The sequence below is a fragment of the Ranitomeya variabilis genome, chromosome 1, assembly GCF_051348905.1.
Source record: "Ranitomeya variabilis isolate aRanVar5 chromosome 1, aRanVar5.hap1, whole genome shotgun sequence".
Taxonomy (NCBI): Eukaryota; Metazoa; Chordata; class Amphibia; order Anura; family Dendrobatidae; genus Ranitomeya; species Ranitomeya variabilis.
Window position 1 is genome coordinate 225,152,223 of NC_135232.1, and position 17,376 is coordinate 225,169,598.

At 48.6% G+C, this 17,376-nt stretch overlaps 1 protein-coding gene across 1 annotated transcript in view; it reads left to right on the top strand.

The window, feature by feature from the left end:
• Nucleotides 1-17,376, top strand: part of KNTC1 (kinetochore associated 1) — a 352,480-nt gene that overhangs the window by 56,041 nt on the left and 279,063 nt on the right. The window contains exon 4 of the mRNA XM_077293161.1: nt 3,086-3,201. Within this exon, the coding sequence (XP_077149276.1) occupies nt 3,086-3,201 (116 nt within the window). The remainder of the gene's footprint in view (nt 1-3,085; nt 3,202-17,376) is intronic.

Genomic DNA, 17,376 nt, shown 5'->3' on the forward strand with positions numbered 1-17,376 from the left:
CCACACACAATCCCGCCCCCCAACACATCACCACACATAATCCCGCCCCCCAACACATCACCACACATAATCTCGCCCCCCATCACATCACCACAGATAATCCCGCACCCCACCACATTACCACACACACTCCCAGCCCCACCACATTACCACACACACTCCCAGCCCCACCACATTACCACACACAATCCCGCCCCCCAACACATCACCACACATAATCCCGCCCCCAACACATCACCACACATAATCTCGCCCCCACCACATCACCACGCATAATCCCGCCCCCCACCACATTAACACACATAATCCCGCCCCCCACCACATTAACACACATAATCCCGCCCCCCACCCCATTACCACACATAATCCCGCCCCCCACCCCATTACCACACACAATCCCGCCCCCCACCCCATTACCACACATAATCCCGCCCCCCCACCCCATTACCACACATAAAATACATTACCACACATAATCCCGCCCCCCCACCCCATTACCACACATAATCCCGCCCCCCCACCCCATTACCACACATAATCCCGCCCCCCACCACATTACCACACATAATCCCGCCCCCCACCACATTACCACACACACTCCCAGCCCCACCACATTACCACACACAATCCCGCCCCCCAACACATTACCACACATAATCCCGCCCCCCACCACATTACCACACATAATCCCGCCCCCCACCACATTACCACACACACTCCCAGCCCCACCACATTACCACACACACTCCCAGCCCCACCACATTACCACACACAATCCCGCCCCCCAACACATTACCACACATAATCCCGCCCCCCACCACATTACCACACATAATCCCGCCCCCCACCACTTTACCACACACACTCCCAGCCTCACCACATTACCACACACAATCCCGCCCCCCAACACATCACCACACACAATCCCGCCCCCCAACACATCACCACACACAATCTCGCCTCCCACCACATCACCACACATAATCCCGCCCCCCACCACATTACCACACATAATCCCGCCCCCCACCAAATTACCACACACACTTTCAGCCCCACCACATTACCACACACAATCCCGCCCCCCAACACATTACCACACATAATCCCGCCCCCCACCACATTACCACACATAATCCCGCCCCCTACCACATTACCACACACACTCCCAGCCCCACCACATTACCACACACAATCCCGCCCCCAACACATTACCACACATAATCCCGCCCCCCACCACATTACCACACACAATCCCGCCCCCACCACATTACCACACACACTCCCAGCCTCACCACATTACCACACACAATCCCGCCCCCCAACACATCACCACCCACAATCCCGCCCCCCAACACATCACCACACATAATCCCGCCCCCCAACACATCACCACACATAATCTCGCCTCCCACCACATCACCACACATAATCCCGCCCCCCACCACATCACCACACATAATCCCGCCCCCCAACACATCACCACACATAATCTCGCCCCCCACCACATCACCAGAGATAATCCCGCACCCCACCACATCACCACACATAATCCCGCCCCCCACCACATTACCACACACAATCCCGCCCCCCCACCCCATTACCACACACAATCCCGCCCCCCCACCCCATTACCACACATAATCCCGCCCCCCCACCCCATTACCACACATAATCCCGCCCCCCCACCCCATTACCACACATAATCCCGCCCCCCCACCCCATTACCACACATAATCCCGCCCCCCACCCCATTACCACACATAATCCCGCCCCCCCACCCCATTACCACACATAATCCCGCCCCCCCACCCCATTACCACACATAATCCCGCCCCCCCACCCCATTACCACACATAATCCCGCCCCCCCACCCCATTACCACACATAATCCCGCCCCCCCACCCCATTACCACACATAATCCCGCCCCCCCACCCCATTACCACACATAATCCCGCCCCCCCACCCCATTACCACACATAATCCCGCCCCCCCACCCCATTACCACACATAATCCCGCCCCCCCACCCCATTACCACACATAATCCCGCCCCCCCACCCCATTACCACACATAATCCCGCCCCCCACCCCATTACCACACATAATCCCGCCCCCCACCCCATTACCACACATAATCCCGCCCCCCCACCCCATTACCACACATAATCCCGCCCCCCCACCCCATTACCACACATAATCCCGCCCCCCCACCCCATTACCACACATAATCCCGCCCCCCCACCCCATTACCACACATAATCCCGCCCCCCCCCACCCCATTACCACACATAATCCCGCCCCCCCACCCCATTACCACACATAATCCCGCCCCCCCACCCCATTACCACACATAATCCCGCCCCCCCACCCCATTACCACACATAATCCCGCCCCCCCACCCCATTACCACACATAATCCCGCCCCCCCACCCCATTACCACACATAATCCCGCCCCCCACCCCATTACCACACATAATCCCGCCCCCCACCCCATTACCACACACAATCCCGCCCCCCCACCCCATTACCACACACAATCCCGCCCCCCCACCCCATTACCACACACAATCCCGCCCCCCACCCCATTACCACACATAATCCCGCCCCCACCACATTACCACACATAATCCCGCCCCCCCACCACATCACCACACATAATCCCGCCCCCCACCACATTACCACAGATAATTCTGCCCCTCCACATTACCACACATAATCCCGCCCCCCCCACCACATTACCACAGATAATCCCGCCCCCCCACCACATTACCACAGATAATCCCGGCCCCCCACCACATTACCACCATTATTGTTATTAACTTCATTTTAAGTTAATTTACCACCTGCGTAAGCGCTATTGAATGTTGTCATTATTTACTTTAGTTTAATCACCAGCAGCGTTAATTAGATAGCAATGAGCGTGCCGAGCGTTAGCTGGCTGGAAACAGCTAGTTTCATCATATGAATGATGTGGATAACTCTGTATTTTTTCGTAGTTTGTTAACTGAAAGATAAATTCTACAGAAAATGTTTGTGCTTTATATTTATTATATATTGCATATGTAATATGTTATTACTATTGCAGATACCGAAGTTGATGTTGTTGACCTTTGTTATGAAGGACGGTTCCTGTTAGTTGGAGAGAGAAATGGCAGCGTTCACCTTATTCATGTAAAGTCTAGACAGACCCTGTTTACCAAAGTAGGTATTCAAGTTTGTTTTTTTCCAACTTTGGCCATTTAAAGGGAATCTGTCACCTGATTTTTGTTACCCCATCTGAGAGCAACATGATGTAGGGGCAGAGACTCTAATTCCTGTGATTTATCACTTACTGGGCTGCTTGCTGCAGTTTTTATAACATGACTAGTGATGAGCGCAAGTGCTCATTACTCGAGTTTGCCTAAGATGCTCGGGTATGCAGCAAGTATTGTGGGTGCTCGAGGGACATGTTAGAGTCCCCACGCCCGCATGTCTCATAGCTATAAGACAGCCTGTGTATGTCAGGCTGTCTAACAACCTTAAAACATACAGGCACGGGTACTTGAATATGTCACTCGAGTACCCGCGATACTCGGTGTGTACATGAGCACCCTAGGCAAACTTGAGTAACAAGCACTTGTGCACATTACTTAAAATCACTCTTTTATTTGCGGATGATCTACCAGTTCTCTGAATCCTTATCTCTGTATATCTCTGCCCACACCACTGATTGGCAGCTTTCTTTGTACTCTGTGCATAGGCAGAAAGCTGCCAATTAGTAGTGGGGGCAGGGTTATATAGGGCTCATGAATATGGAGGGCTACATGGCAGCAGGTTTACTAGTTCTTTAGTGATCTCTTGCTGTTAAAACAGTGATGGTATTTAAACTACAGCAGGCAACCCAATAAGTGACACATCACTGGAATCGGGGTCTCTGGCTTTACGGCTTGCTTTTCTCAGATAAATTGGTACAATCTTGGTAGCAGATTTCCTTTAAGGCCCACATACACAATAGGCAAAAGATGGCTAAGCGCACCTATTACACCAGGATTGGCTAACCATTTAATGTTCATGGACTTTCCCAACAAGAGAGCCTCCTGAGTAAGTGAAGGGGGTTGGTGTGGATACATAGCTTTCGTAGGGCTCTTTTGTCCACTATTTGTGTGTTTTTGTTTTTTTTGTTGTTTATTAGCCTGGGCTACTACACATAATGGTTTACAGCACAGTGTATTTGTTTTTTTTTCAATGACAGCCTGTTAGTGACTAGTGACAATACAAACTGATACAGTGAGAGTCGTCACAGCTTTACGTTTAAGTTGTAGGTATTAATCAGGAGATCTAAATGTGATGTGAAAAAAATCCAATACACTGTTTTGTCTTAATCCTTCACATTCTTCTCAATTTGCTTGCTGTCAATAACTGTGACATTTGAAGGCCGTAAACCCATACTAGTCTTAGGCTACTTTCACACACAGCGTATTTGCTGCGTATTTTTACGCGCGTGTATTTTGCTGCTGCTTTACCTGCGTTTTTTTTACGCAGGCAAAAAACGCAGCTGCTTTCACACACAGCGTTTTTTGCTGCGTTTTTTGCAGCTGCGTTTTTTTCAGCATTGTGTACTGAAAATAAAGTTTGTTTGAAAAAAAAAAAAAGGGGAAAAAAAAAAGAGTCATTGAGGTCATTTCCTGTCTTTATGACTCAATACAATACACACTGGAGTTAACATCATGTCGATTCTGCCAGCTGCCAAAAAAAACCGGCATGGGCTCCGCCCTCCTTGCAGGGGAACCGCATGATTTCACTTTTTTTCATGTATATAAATAAATAAATGAAAAAAATGGCATAGGGTCCCCCGTCTTGCAGGGGAAACCCTTTGCTTTCACTTTTTTCATTTATTTAAATAAATAAATGAAAAAAAAATGCGTGCGGTTCCCCTGCACGTTATGTCCGGATGGGGCTAGCGAAGCATCTGATGGCTACTATGGGCATCCTGAGGGGGGCCATGGATGTAGGACCCCCCCAGGCTACCCATAGCACCCAACAGGTGCCCCAGGGGGGGCGCATCACTCAGATGTGCCCCCCCCGGCCGCTTGCCACATCCCTTCCAGGTGCGCGTGCAAATGGCAGCACCCAGGTAATGGGGGTGGGGTTACTGACAGGTGATTGATTGACACCTGTCACTAACCCCAGGTTACTAGGGCAGGCGTCAGTCAGACGCCCCCCCTCGTAACCCTGTACGGTAAAAGTAAATAAAGACAGACACAGAAAAAATATTTTAATCAAAATAAACAGGCAAGAAGTCTTTATTTGATTCTAATTTAACTCCATCATAGTTACCTGCATCCGTAGCATCCCCGACTCTGCTTCATCAGTTCACGGGGCTGAGAAATCAAATTCATGACTTCTCAGCCCCGTGCAGACATGCTGCCACTACATACAGTGCACGGGGGACACACACACACACACACATACATACACACGGGGGGCGGGGGGGACACGGCACACACACAGGGCGCACACGGCACACACACAGTGGGGGGGACACACGCACAGGGGGGGCACACACACAGTGGGGACACACACGGCACACACACAGTGGGGGGGGCACACGCACAGGGGGGACACACACGGCACACGCACAGGGGGCACACACACGGGGGATACTTACCGTCTCGATCGCTCATTCTGTTGAAGGACTCCATGCTGCTTCACTGGGGGGCGGGGGCTTCCCTCTTCCTGTCCGACGTCACGTCCGGTCCTGGGTGTCAACCCCTCCGTACAAAGACGCCGACACCCAGGACAAAGGTGCTGTGTGTGGACGGTAATATGGGGCCCTATGGGGATACGCAGACACGCCGCTGCGTAAAGAATTGACATGTCAATTCTTTTTACGCCGGCGTGTTTGCAGACAAAAGCGCCGCGTTTTTTTGCGGTGTGTCTGAACGGCAAAGTGAATTTCTCATTCACTTTGCCGGCAGACGAAAATGACATTGCGCATTTTTGAAAAGCGCCCGCAAAATAGCGCTCAAAAATGCGCTATGTCTGAAAGTAGCCTTAGTGTGAGCTGAGTAGTGGCTGCAAGTGTATCCAGTCCAGGTAAAGCTTTGCGATCTTAAAAGGTTACTCTCATATTCATTAATGGGTATTATCAGATAGTGCCAGGTAATACAACCAATTTACAGCTTATTAAAATGTTCTGTCATTTTGAAGATATTAACAGTTTAGTTTAATTTACAGCTCGTTGCCTTGGAGATAGGCCACTGCTGCTAGCCTGCAGAACATGGGCAGTGCTTACAAGCTGTTTTCTATTGACTGTTGTGAAGCTGTCAATAAACTGTTACCTCCTAATCCTAGACAACATTCAGTTCAGTGATTATAAGCTTAGACAGCAGCGATGGTCCGTCTCCTAGGCAATGAGCATAAACACAAGATATATGTAAAGGACCGCTGTACACTTATATAAGCAGTACATTGCAGAAGTGCTTGTTTTTGCATCTGACAATATCCATCTGTGAAGATGGCGACAATGCTTTAAAGGGATCCTGTCTCCTTCAAAAATGCTGTTTACCTGCAGATATAATGGTAATCTGCAGTAAATAGTGTTTAAATCACGTATGGCAGGATTACTGAAACAGCGGCTACAGGGAGAAAATGGCGTTATATACTCAGTCGCTCACCTCCAGTCTGGCACACACACACTGCAGATTTCCATTAAATTCGTCTGTAGCGCCATTTCTTGAGACCTGTCTTTTATTTTTTTCAGTCAAAGGACCTTTTACCGGGTCTTTTTCTTCTTGTTTATGCATCAAGCTGATGATTTTATTGATACAATTTTGGAGTACATACAACAATTTTTTTTTTAAATTCGTTTATTAATTTTCAGAATAAATCATACAGTACACACATCTGCATTCATGTCCATCATTATCAATTATAAAATGAAGTACAGATAATTACAGTATACCACCACATTTAACACATCGCAAGAATACAAATAGTGTATGTCAATCACTTATGCCTTATAAAACGTCTACGATATAACATTAACTACCATTAGTAGTGCGCCGCCAAATAGAAAATTCCGCATAAATTTCACCTTTAAAAGCAATGTCCCCAAAACCATAAACCTATAAAGTATGACAGGAAGAATTCCATCTGCCCCAGATCGTCTCAAATTTGCCTGGACATCCTCTGTTCTGATATAGTGTTCGTTCATATGGGATAATTGAGTTCACCAAATGAACCCAGGCCCTGAGAGATGGACAAGAACCACCCATCCACCGTAACGCCAACACCTTTCGTGCCATAAAGAGTGCCTCTCGCAGAAAAATCCCAGTATAATGGTCCCAGGATTCCGCATCCCACACCCCGAATAAGCAGGTCAATGGTTCAAGTGGAACAGGGATCGACAATAGAGATGTTAACAATGTCGTCACCTCTTTCCAATAATGAAGAATAACAGGACAATTCCAGATCATATGAACGAAATCTGCATCTTGTGAGTGACACTGCAAACAATCTGATGAATGTAGGCGACCCATTTTAAAAAGACGGGTCGGAGTCAGATAAGACTGGTATATGATATACAACTGGGTCATCCATTATTAATTGATGGGGAGACTTTAGTTGGAGATTCTAGACTATCTTCCCATTCTTCTCCCACTACATCAGGAAGAAGTCCCTCCCACTTCCTTTTTATAGAGCCCACGGACAGTAGATATGTATATAAAGAGGAGATAAGACCCTGAGGACCCTGCAAATTTAGGATCCCTATTAAAGGCAAAGATGAAATATCTCGACCTGTACCCACATTCCGCATGTGCGATTGAAAGGCTGACCTTAATTGTAGATAACGGAAAAATTGAGATCTCGGGATATTATAAATATTTTGTAATTCTTCAAAGGATAGAAAAATCCCCTGATTATGTATATTGCCCACCGAGAGAACACCATATGAAATCCAAAAATTAGTGGACGGGTGATTCAGTAATCCTGGGAAGTACCGTATTTTTTGGCATATAAGACGCACTTTTTCCCCCCCAAAAAAAGGGGGGAAAATGGGGGGTGCGTCTTATATTCGCAATGCAGGCTTACCGTGGACCGTGGCGGCAGAGGTGCGGTGGCAGAGGTGCGGTGGCAGAGGTGCGGTGGCAGAGGTGCGGCGGCAGAGGTGTGGCGGCAGAGGTGTGGAGATGAGGAGGCGCAGTGAGCGGGGTCCCTTTCCCCGGTGAGGTGATGCAGCAGCCCGGTAATGCAGCAGAGCTGGTTGAATCCTGTTGTTATCGGTGCGCGCGGCCATCTTCCTGAGGCCGCGCGTGCGCAGATGGAGGTCTCTGCTGCCCGGGGCTTCAGGAAAATGGCCGCGGGATGCCGCGCGTGCGCAGATGGGGATCGCAGCGGCCATTTTCCTGAAGCCGAGTTCGCATCTCGGCTTCAGGAAAATGGCCGCCGCGATCCCCATCGCGGCTATTTTCCTGAAGCCCCGGGCAGCAGAGACCTCCATCTGCGCACGCGCGGCCTCAGGAAGATGGCCGCGCGCACCGATAACAACAGGATTCACCCGGCTCTGCTGCATTACCGGGCTGCTGCATCACCTCACCGGGGAAAGGGACCCCGCTCACTGCGCCTCCTCATCTCCACACCTCTGCCACCGCGGTAACAACAGGATTCACCCGGCTCTGCTGCATTACCGGGCTGCTGCATCACCTCACCGGGGAAAGGGACCCCTCTCACGCCATACCTCTCACTGTGCCTCCTCATCCCAGCACCTCTGTCGGTAACCACTGCTGCCACCCTCCCATGGACACCAGGCCGTGGCGTCGCCCACCTAAGCAGGAAGGGACCCTGCTCAGGTGCACGCCGTACCGCCTCACCCCTCCTCTGCCGACACCATGCCTCCTGTGACCCTGCTCTGCCACCACCAGCCCACAGGTAAGATACTGTAAATTCGGACAATAAGACGGACCCCCATCTTATAAAAAATCTTTTTTTCTGCAATTTTCACCCCAAATTTGGGGTGCGTCTTATGGTCCGGTGCGTCTTATATGCCGAAAAATACGGTAACTGTTGTTCCACAATGGCATCTCGGCTACTATATCTACGAATTTAATGACCTTTTTTATTTGTCTCCATATTAAGCGCGCCAACCGGAGTAAAGGTAACAGCCGAGGGACACCGACTCTTTCCAGCTCCAAAAACCCCAATGGACAATCAGTCCGGGCAGAGTGGAGAAGGTGGCTCTCAGAGTTAGGTAAAAGACTATGGGGCATCCATTTATTTATCGCCCTAGCCTGCCCGGCGAGATAATATACCGTATATACTCGAGTATAAGCCGACCCCCCTAATTTTGCCACAAAAAACTGGGAAAACTTATTGACTCGAGTATAAGCCTAGGGTGGAAAATGCAGCAGCTACCGGTGAATTTCAAAAATAAAAATAGATGCTCCATACCGTTCATTATGGCCCCATAGCTGTGCCATATAGTGCTCTGCACCGTTCATTATTGCCCCATAGCTGTACCATATAGTGCTCTGCACCGTTCATTATTTCCCCATAGCTGTGCCATATAGTGCTCTGCACCGTTCATTATTGCCCCATAGATGTACCATAGAAAGCTGTGCCATTGCTGCTGCTGCTGCAATAAAAAAAAAAATGACATACTCACCTCTCTTGCTTGCAGCTCCTCAGCGTCCCGGCGTCTCTGTGCACTGACTGATCAGGCAGAGGGCGGCGCGCACACTATATGCGTCATCGCGCCCTCTGACCTGCACAGTCAGTGCGGAGAGATGCCGGGAAGATGGAGCGGCGTCCGGCGTTTGGAACGCGGACAGGTGAATATGTAATACTTACCTGCTCCCGGCGTCCCGCTCTTTCCCCCGGACAGCTGGTCTTCGGTGCCGCAGCCTCTTCCTCTATCAGCGGTCACCGTTACCGCTCATTAGAGAAATGAATATGCGGCTCCACCCCTATGGGAGTGGAGTCCATATTCATTTCTCTAATGAGCGGTCCCACGTGACCGCTGAACAGGGGAAGAGCTGCGGCACCCGGAGACCGTGGGACTGCAGGGACAGCGCCAGGAGCCCCGGAAGCAGGTATGTATGCCTCGGCGCCCTCTCCCCCTCACCCGCCGACCCTGCCGCCGACCGTGACTCGAGTATAAGCCGAGAGGGGCACTTTCAGCCCAAAAATTTGGGCTGAAAATCTCGGCTTATACTCGAGTATATACGGTAAGTAAAAATTTGGCAAAGCCGCCCCACCTCCCTGTTTCGTTCTCTGTAAAGTAGATAGTTTAAGTTTAGGCCTGGTCTTCCCCCATATAAAGGACGTTATTAAGGAGTTTAAAGTCGCAAAGAAGGATTTAGGTATTGGCACAGCACTATGCTGAAGGCAATAGCTTAATTTGGGGAGTAATATCATTTTGATTAGATTAATACGACCCGCAACAGAGAGTGGGAGTTTATCCCAGGTTGCAAATTTAGATTTGACCAGATCCAATAATGGGTAAATATTAAGTTGTAAATCCAACTGACTATGTTGAGACATGTGGATGCCTAGATATTTAAAAGTAGAAACAATGGGCAGCGACGAGAGAGCCTCGAGACTCGGCATTGGGGTATGAGAAAAAGGCATCAAAGTAGATTTATCCCAATTTATATTAAGCCCAGAGAATTTACTAAATTTGTCTATAGTCGTTATTACTTGCGGCAGCGTTTCATTTGTTTTATCCATAAATATCACCCTATCATCAGCATAAATATCCACACGATCCGCAATATGTATTCCCTTAATATCAACGGAGGACCTTATACGTATTGCCAGAGCCTCTTCTGCCAGGGCAAACAGGGCTGGGGACAAAGGACACCCCTCACGAGTCCCCCTATGTAGGGAAAACGGTTCAGAAATAGAATTATTCACAACCATTCGTGCCCTGGGTTTCGTATATAATATATCTATCCCTCTCAGAAATTTATTCCCAAAACCTTATCTCCGCAAACATGCAGATAGGAAGGACCACTCAAGAGAATCAAAAGCTTTAGCCGCGGCTAATGATGCTAGTGCCCAATTATTATCTGGTTCTAGAGAGCTATATTGAATGACTGACTGAACCCGTCTAATATTGATGGAAGTACTTTTACCAGGCATAAAACCTGTTTGATCTGGATGTATAAGGTCCAGTATGATCGTATTCAGCCTAGTAGCCAGGATTTTAGTAAAGATTTTGTAATCTACAGTTACCAAAGATATGGGTCGATACGATCCACAGTCCAAGGGATCCTTCCCCTCCTTCCTGAGCACAATAATATTTGCATCGTAAAATGTTTCGGGTATAGACCCTCCCAGATTTCCCTGAGTACCTTCAGCAAGAGTGGCGCCAGCTTATCCCGATACTTCCTATAAAGCTCAATGGGAAACCCATCAGGTCCAGGGGCCTTCCCAGTAGCCATGTCCGCTATAGCTTGTTCCACTTCCTCCAGAGTGAACTCAGCATCCATAAAGGCTCGCTGGGTTGGGGTCAACGAGGGAAACGTTATATCTGATAAGTAAGCTAAACATTCAGAAACATCAAGGCCGCTACTAGATTCATATAATGATTTGTAATAATCATGAAAACTTTGTAGTATTTCATCAGTATTAGATACTAATGAACCATCGAGTGTACAAATCTGCAGAATTGTATTAGAGGTGTTATGTTGGCGTACTAAAAAAGCGAGAAGTGTGCTGGCCTGATTCCCCAGTTCAAAATAGGATTGATGGGTAAAAAATAATTTACGCTTTGACTTAGCATCTGCATGCTGGGTATACAACCTCTGGGAAGTAAGCCACTGAGCCCTGTTACCGCTAGTTTGATTAGCTATGTATGCGGCCTCCGAGTCTGTTAACCGCTTCTCTACCTCATCATCCTCCCTCGTCGTTATTCTTTTAATATAGGAAATTGTAGAAGACAAGCACCCCCTTAAATGTGCCTTTAGGGTATCCCAAAATAAACCAAGATTTTGGGGATCCGGGTGTGCAAAAATGAAACAATTTAACTGGTCAACCGTCCTATCACTAGAGTCTATTAATTTCAACCAAAAAGGATTCAATTTCCAGGACACATTGTTATAAGATTGACCGTGTTTAAGTTTGAGAATAACCGGACTGTGATCCGAAATCCCCCTATTACCATGTTCAATGCCATCCACCCTCAGTGCCAGATTACTAGACCCAAATATGTAGTCTATACGGGACAAGGATCGCTTAGTAGATGAGTGGCAAGTATACCCTCTGGTCTCAGGGTGACTCATTCTCCATAGGTCCAGCCATCCACTACCATCCATAAACAGTGCCAGTTGGGAAGGGGGCTGAGTCAGAGGTTCCCCAGATACTGCATCATCCAGCCTTAATCTATCCAGGGAATTATTCATAACTAAATTAAAATCACCCATACAGATAACATTAGCATCAGGATATTTTAAGGAGAAACCCAGTGCCATACGAAGAATCGATGTATTAGCAGGGGGAGGGTTATAGACACATAATATCACATATTCACACGAGTTGATGAGTGCATGCACAAAGACAAAGCGACCCTCAGGATCCCGCCGCGCCTCCCTGGCCTCCCATCTAACGTCCCTGTGTATTAACAGGGAGACCCCTCTCGAATAACTAGTGTGAAATGCATGGAAAGACCACTGTACCCACGGCTTCTGTATACAGCAGGCTGTATCTCTAGTCAGATGTGTCTACACTAGTGCTACAACATGAGGGTGGTGACGTTTAATCTGCGAAAAAACCTTGATTTTCTTCCGGGGGGTTTTAATACCCCATATATTCCAGGTCATGCATATAATATCAGACCCCATGTTTATATATAAAGGAAAAAATAATGTACAGTATTATTCGGGCAAGGCTCAGGGACATCACGAAAAATACAAAGGTAGCATTGGCGGCGACTGTATACATCAAACAATAAAAACTGGTATAAAAAACCAAACCAAACCAAACTTGAACAATAGAGGAGTATGATGCTATACTCCTGCAGTCAAATAGAAAAGGGGATACTCTCACTGAATCCAGCGTCCGGTATTGTTGATAACCTCAGCACCCATATGAAGAGCTCCGTTTATATTGCCATTAGACAAAATAAGCACAGATTAGGAGTCTTTCACATTGGACATCCCGTGAGACCGCAACCATTCGGCCGCTTCCGCTGGGTCGGTAAAGAATAAAAGAGGAACCGTCATGGACAATGCGGAGCCGGGCTGGATAGAGCATGGAGTAAACAACATTCTTATCTCTAAGTTGTTTCTTGATATCCATAAATCGTGACCGCTGCTTTTGGAGTTCCATGGAGAAATCCGGAAAGATCGATATGGTAGCATTGTTGAATTTAATAGGACCCTTCTGTCGTGCCAGACGAAGAACAGCATCCCTGTCCCTACAATTAAGGAGACGTGCCAGGAAAGGTCGAGGTGGAGTTCCAGGCGGGAGAGGTCTTGTCGGGACCCTATGAGCCCTCTCCACCGCAAATGTCGAGGAGAATCCATCTCCCAATGAGGTCTTAAGCCAGTCTTCCAGAAATTGTTCAGGTTGCTGACCCTCCGATCGCTCCGGCAAATCGATGATTCGAATATTATTGCGGCGTAATCTGTTCTCCAAATCATCTGCCTTCTGTTTCCAGGCGTTTACTGAGCCAGCGGCTTTTGTCAATTTAGCCTCCATGGGGGCAATGGTATCCTCCACATGAGACACTCTTGTTTCAACCTCCGAAATACGCCCTCTCATAGCCTGCATATCATGTCGCAAGCGACCCACTTCAGTATGCACATCCTCTATTTTTTCCGTGAGAGATGATCTAGTGAGGGAGATAGCCTGCATTAATTGCTCAGATGCCTGTTTAAGAGTCAGCTCCTCGTGTTCTCCTTCCTCATTACTGTCAGAGAGACGATTTTTATGCTGAACCTGTGCAGGGTTATTTCTGAGAGTGCGTACATTATCAGGAGGATCCTCCCTGGCATACTTCTTTAATTTATCAGCAGCTCCTGCTCCTTTAGTGTGATGCATGGCAGGCAACAAGATGGACTCCACAGATTGAGTACAGTTATAGTTGGAGACAGTCCGCTTCCCAGACTCAGACACAGCAGGGTTAAATGCCGGATTATACCCCAAAGAGACCACCAGGCAGCCAGGTGAGATGTGGAAAGTTATAAAAAAGCAGCAGCTTCAATATGCACCTGGGCTCTATGTGTTGGAATTTTCCCACAGTCTCCACAGGGGGGGTGCAGCAGGGAGGGGGTTAATCCCTCTAAAATTTATGGTGCCTGCAAGGAAGTGCTTATTTAATAGGGATGGCGCAGGGCCCAATTTTCCAGGGCACACACCGCACCACCTCCTTATTATGCCTGGTTGTCTGTTCACTTCCTGGGCACCGCTGATATAAGGAGCGCCGCTTCCCTCACTGTCGGGGCGCGCGCTGCAGTAATGGCTGCCGCTCCCCCCCAGGGAACATCGCCTGCCTCAGCTCCCGCTCACCGACGTTCCACAGCGCTCACCGCTCAGGATCCGGAGACCACCTGTTCCATGGGGCAGAAGACCGGGATCAGAAGAAGCTGGCGCTGCGTCCTGCTTCTTCACAGCGCGCACATAGAAGATGGCCGCCGCTGCACGTGGAGTCCCTCAGCCGCCCAAGCCACCGCAGCTCCTGGCGTCCCAAGTCCTCACAGCAGCCGTCTGGGGGGCCCACAGAGTTCCTGGGGTTGTGGGATTCCGGTACCCAGGGCCGGCTCCAGGTTTTTGAGGGCCCCGGGCGAAAGAGTCTCAGTGGGCCCCCCCCCCCCCCTTTAAAATATACCACGATTCATGATGCCCAGATACAGCGGAGAAATATAGGTATAGTACAATGCCAGATTTCACTTCTTACATGAGTGATAGCTATTGTAAATTCTGCAGTGTATATATACAGGGGAGAGGTACTGTGCAGTGTATATATACAGGAGGAGTGGTACTGTGCAGTGTATATATACAGGAGGAGTGGTACTGTGCAGTGTATATATACAGGAGGAGTGGTACTGTGCGGTGTATATATACAGGACAGTAGGAGTGGTACTGTGCGGTGTATATATACAGGAGGAGAGGTACTGTGCAGTGTATATATACAGGAGGAGTGGTACTGTGCAGTGTATATATACAGGAGGAGTGGTACTGTGCAGTGTATATATACAGGAGGAGTGGTACTGTGCGGTGTATATATACAGGACAGGAGGAGTGGTACTGTGCAGTGTATATATACAGGACAGGAGGAGTGGTACTGTGCAGTGTATATATACAGTACAGGAGGAGTGGTACTGTGCAGTGTATATATACAGGACAGGAGGAGTGGTACTGTGCAGTGTATATATACAGGACAGGAGGAGCGGTACTGTGCAGTGTATATATACAGGACAGGAGGAGTGGTACTGTGCAGTGTATATATACAGGAGGAGAGGTACTGTGCAGTGTATATATACAGGGGAGTGGTACTGTGCAGTGTATATATACAGGAGGAGTGGTACTGTGCGGTGTATATATACAGGAGGAGAGGTGCTGTGCAGTGTATATATACAGGAGGAGAGGTACTGTGCAGTGTATATATACAGGAGGAGTGGTACTGTGCAGTGTATATATACAGGGGAGTGGTACTGTGCAGTGTATATATACAGTACAGGAGGAGTGGTACTGTGCAGTGTATATATACAGGACAGGAGGAGTGGTACTGTGCAGTGTATATATACAGGACAGGAGTGGTACTGTGCAGTGTATATATACAGGACAGGAGGAGTGGTACTGTGCAGTGTATATATACAGGACAGGAGGAGTGGTACTGTGCAGTGTATATATATACAGGAGGAGTGGTACTGTGCAGTGTATATATACAGGGGGAGAGGTGCTGTGCAGTGTATATATACAGGACAGGAGGAGTGGTACTGTGCAGTGTATATATACAGGACAGGAGGAGTGGTACTGTGCAGTGTATATATACAGGACAGGAGGAGTGGTACTGTGCAGTGTATATATATACAGGAGGAGTGGTACTGTGCAGTGTATATATACAGGAGGAGTGGTACTGTGCAGTGTATATATACAGGAGGAGTGGTACTGTGCAGTGTATATATACAGGAGGAGAGGTGCTGTGCAGTGTATATATACAGGACAGGAGGAGTGGTACTGTGCAGTGTATATATACAGGACAGGAGGAGTGGTACTGTGCAGTGTATATATACAGGACAGGAGGAGTGGTACTGTGCAGTGTATATATATACAGGAGGAGTGGTACTGTGCAGTGTATATATACAGGACAGGAGGAGTGGTACTGTGCAGTGTATATATACAGGACAGGAGGAGTGGTACTGTGCAGTGTATATATATACAGGAGGAGTGGTACTGTGCAGTGTATATATACAGGAGGAGAGGTGCTGTGCAGTGTATATATACAGGGGAGTGGTACTGTGCAGTGTATATACTTCAACAGCCGCCCAGCTCAGGCCCCCAGCACCTGTCCTGTATATATATTATATACACTGTATCTATACAGGCTGTGCTGGGGGCCTGGGCTGGGAGGCTGCTGTAGTATATATATATCAGCTGCAGCCGCCCAGCCCATGGCCGCCCCAGGTCACCCAGTCCCAGACTGTCAGAACATACAGCGATATAGCATTGCACTCACTCAGGTGCTGGTAGGAGCTCCGTCTCCTTGATAAGTTCAGCAGTGCACACAGTCAGGAGAAGATTCAGAGCAGGAGAACTCTCCGCCCACAATGTCACGCTGGCTGTGTCCTTAATTAACCCCTATGTGTGCCTGGCCCTGAACTGACAGTGAGAAGATGCTTGTGCCAGCGCAAATTGAAAGGGTAGAAAGGGTTAAAGCAGCCAGATGGCTCTATGACTGTGTGAGTGGGCCCCCCTGTCTCGTCAGGGCCCCGGCACTTGCCCGGCTAGGCCGGGTGTTGACGCCGGCCCTGCCGGTACCGGTCAGTATTACCCTCCAACTGGGGGGTCCAAATGGCAGAATAAGTCAGGATTATTGGAGCTCATACAGAGTGCGTCTTCCTTCTTCGGCTACATAGCCACGCCCCACATACAACAATTTTGATTGTTTTAATTGATGCTTTCTTTAAGCCGAGGCTGTGAGGGATAATGCAATTTGGGAGGCTGTGAGCAAGTGCCTTCATACTGTGTGAGAGGCTTTGGGGCCGTCCTACTATGTGGTGGGGGCTGTGGAGGCAATCATACTATTTGTGTGACTGTGAAGACATCATACTCTGTGGGAAAGTTGTAGAAGTGTGTATTCTACTTTTTGAGAGGCTATGGAGCCATCGTATTGTTTGAAAGGGACATTTTTCTGTGTGAGAAGGCTGGGGGGCACCATACTGTGTGCATGAG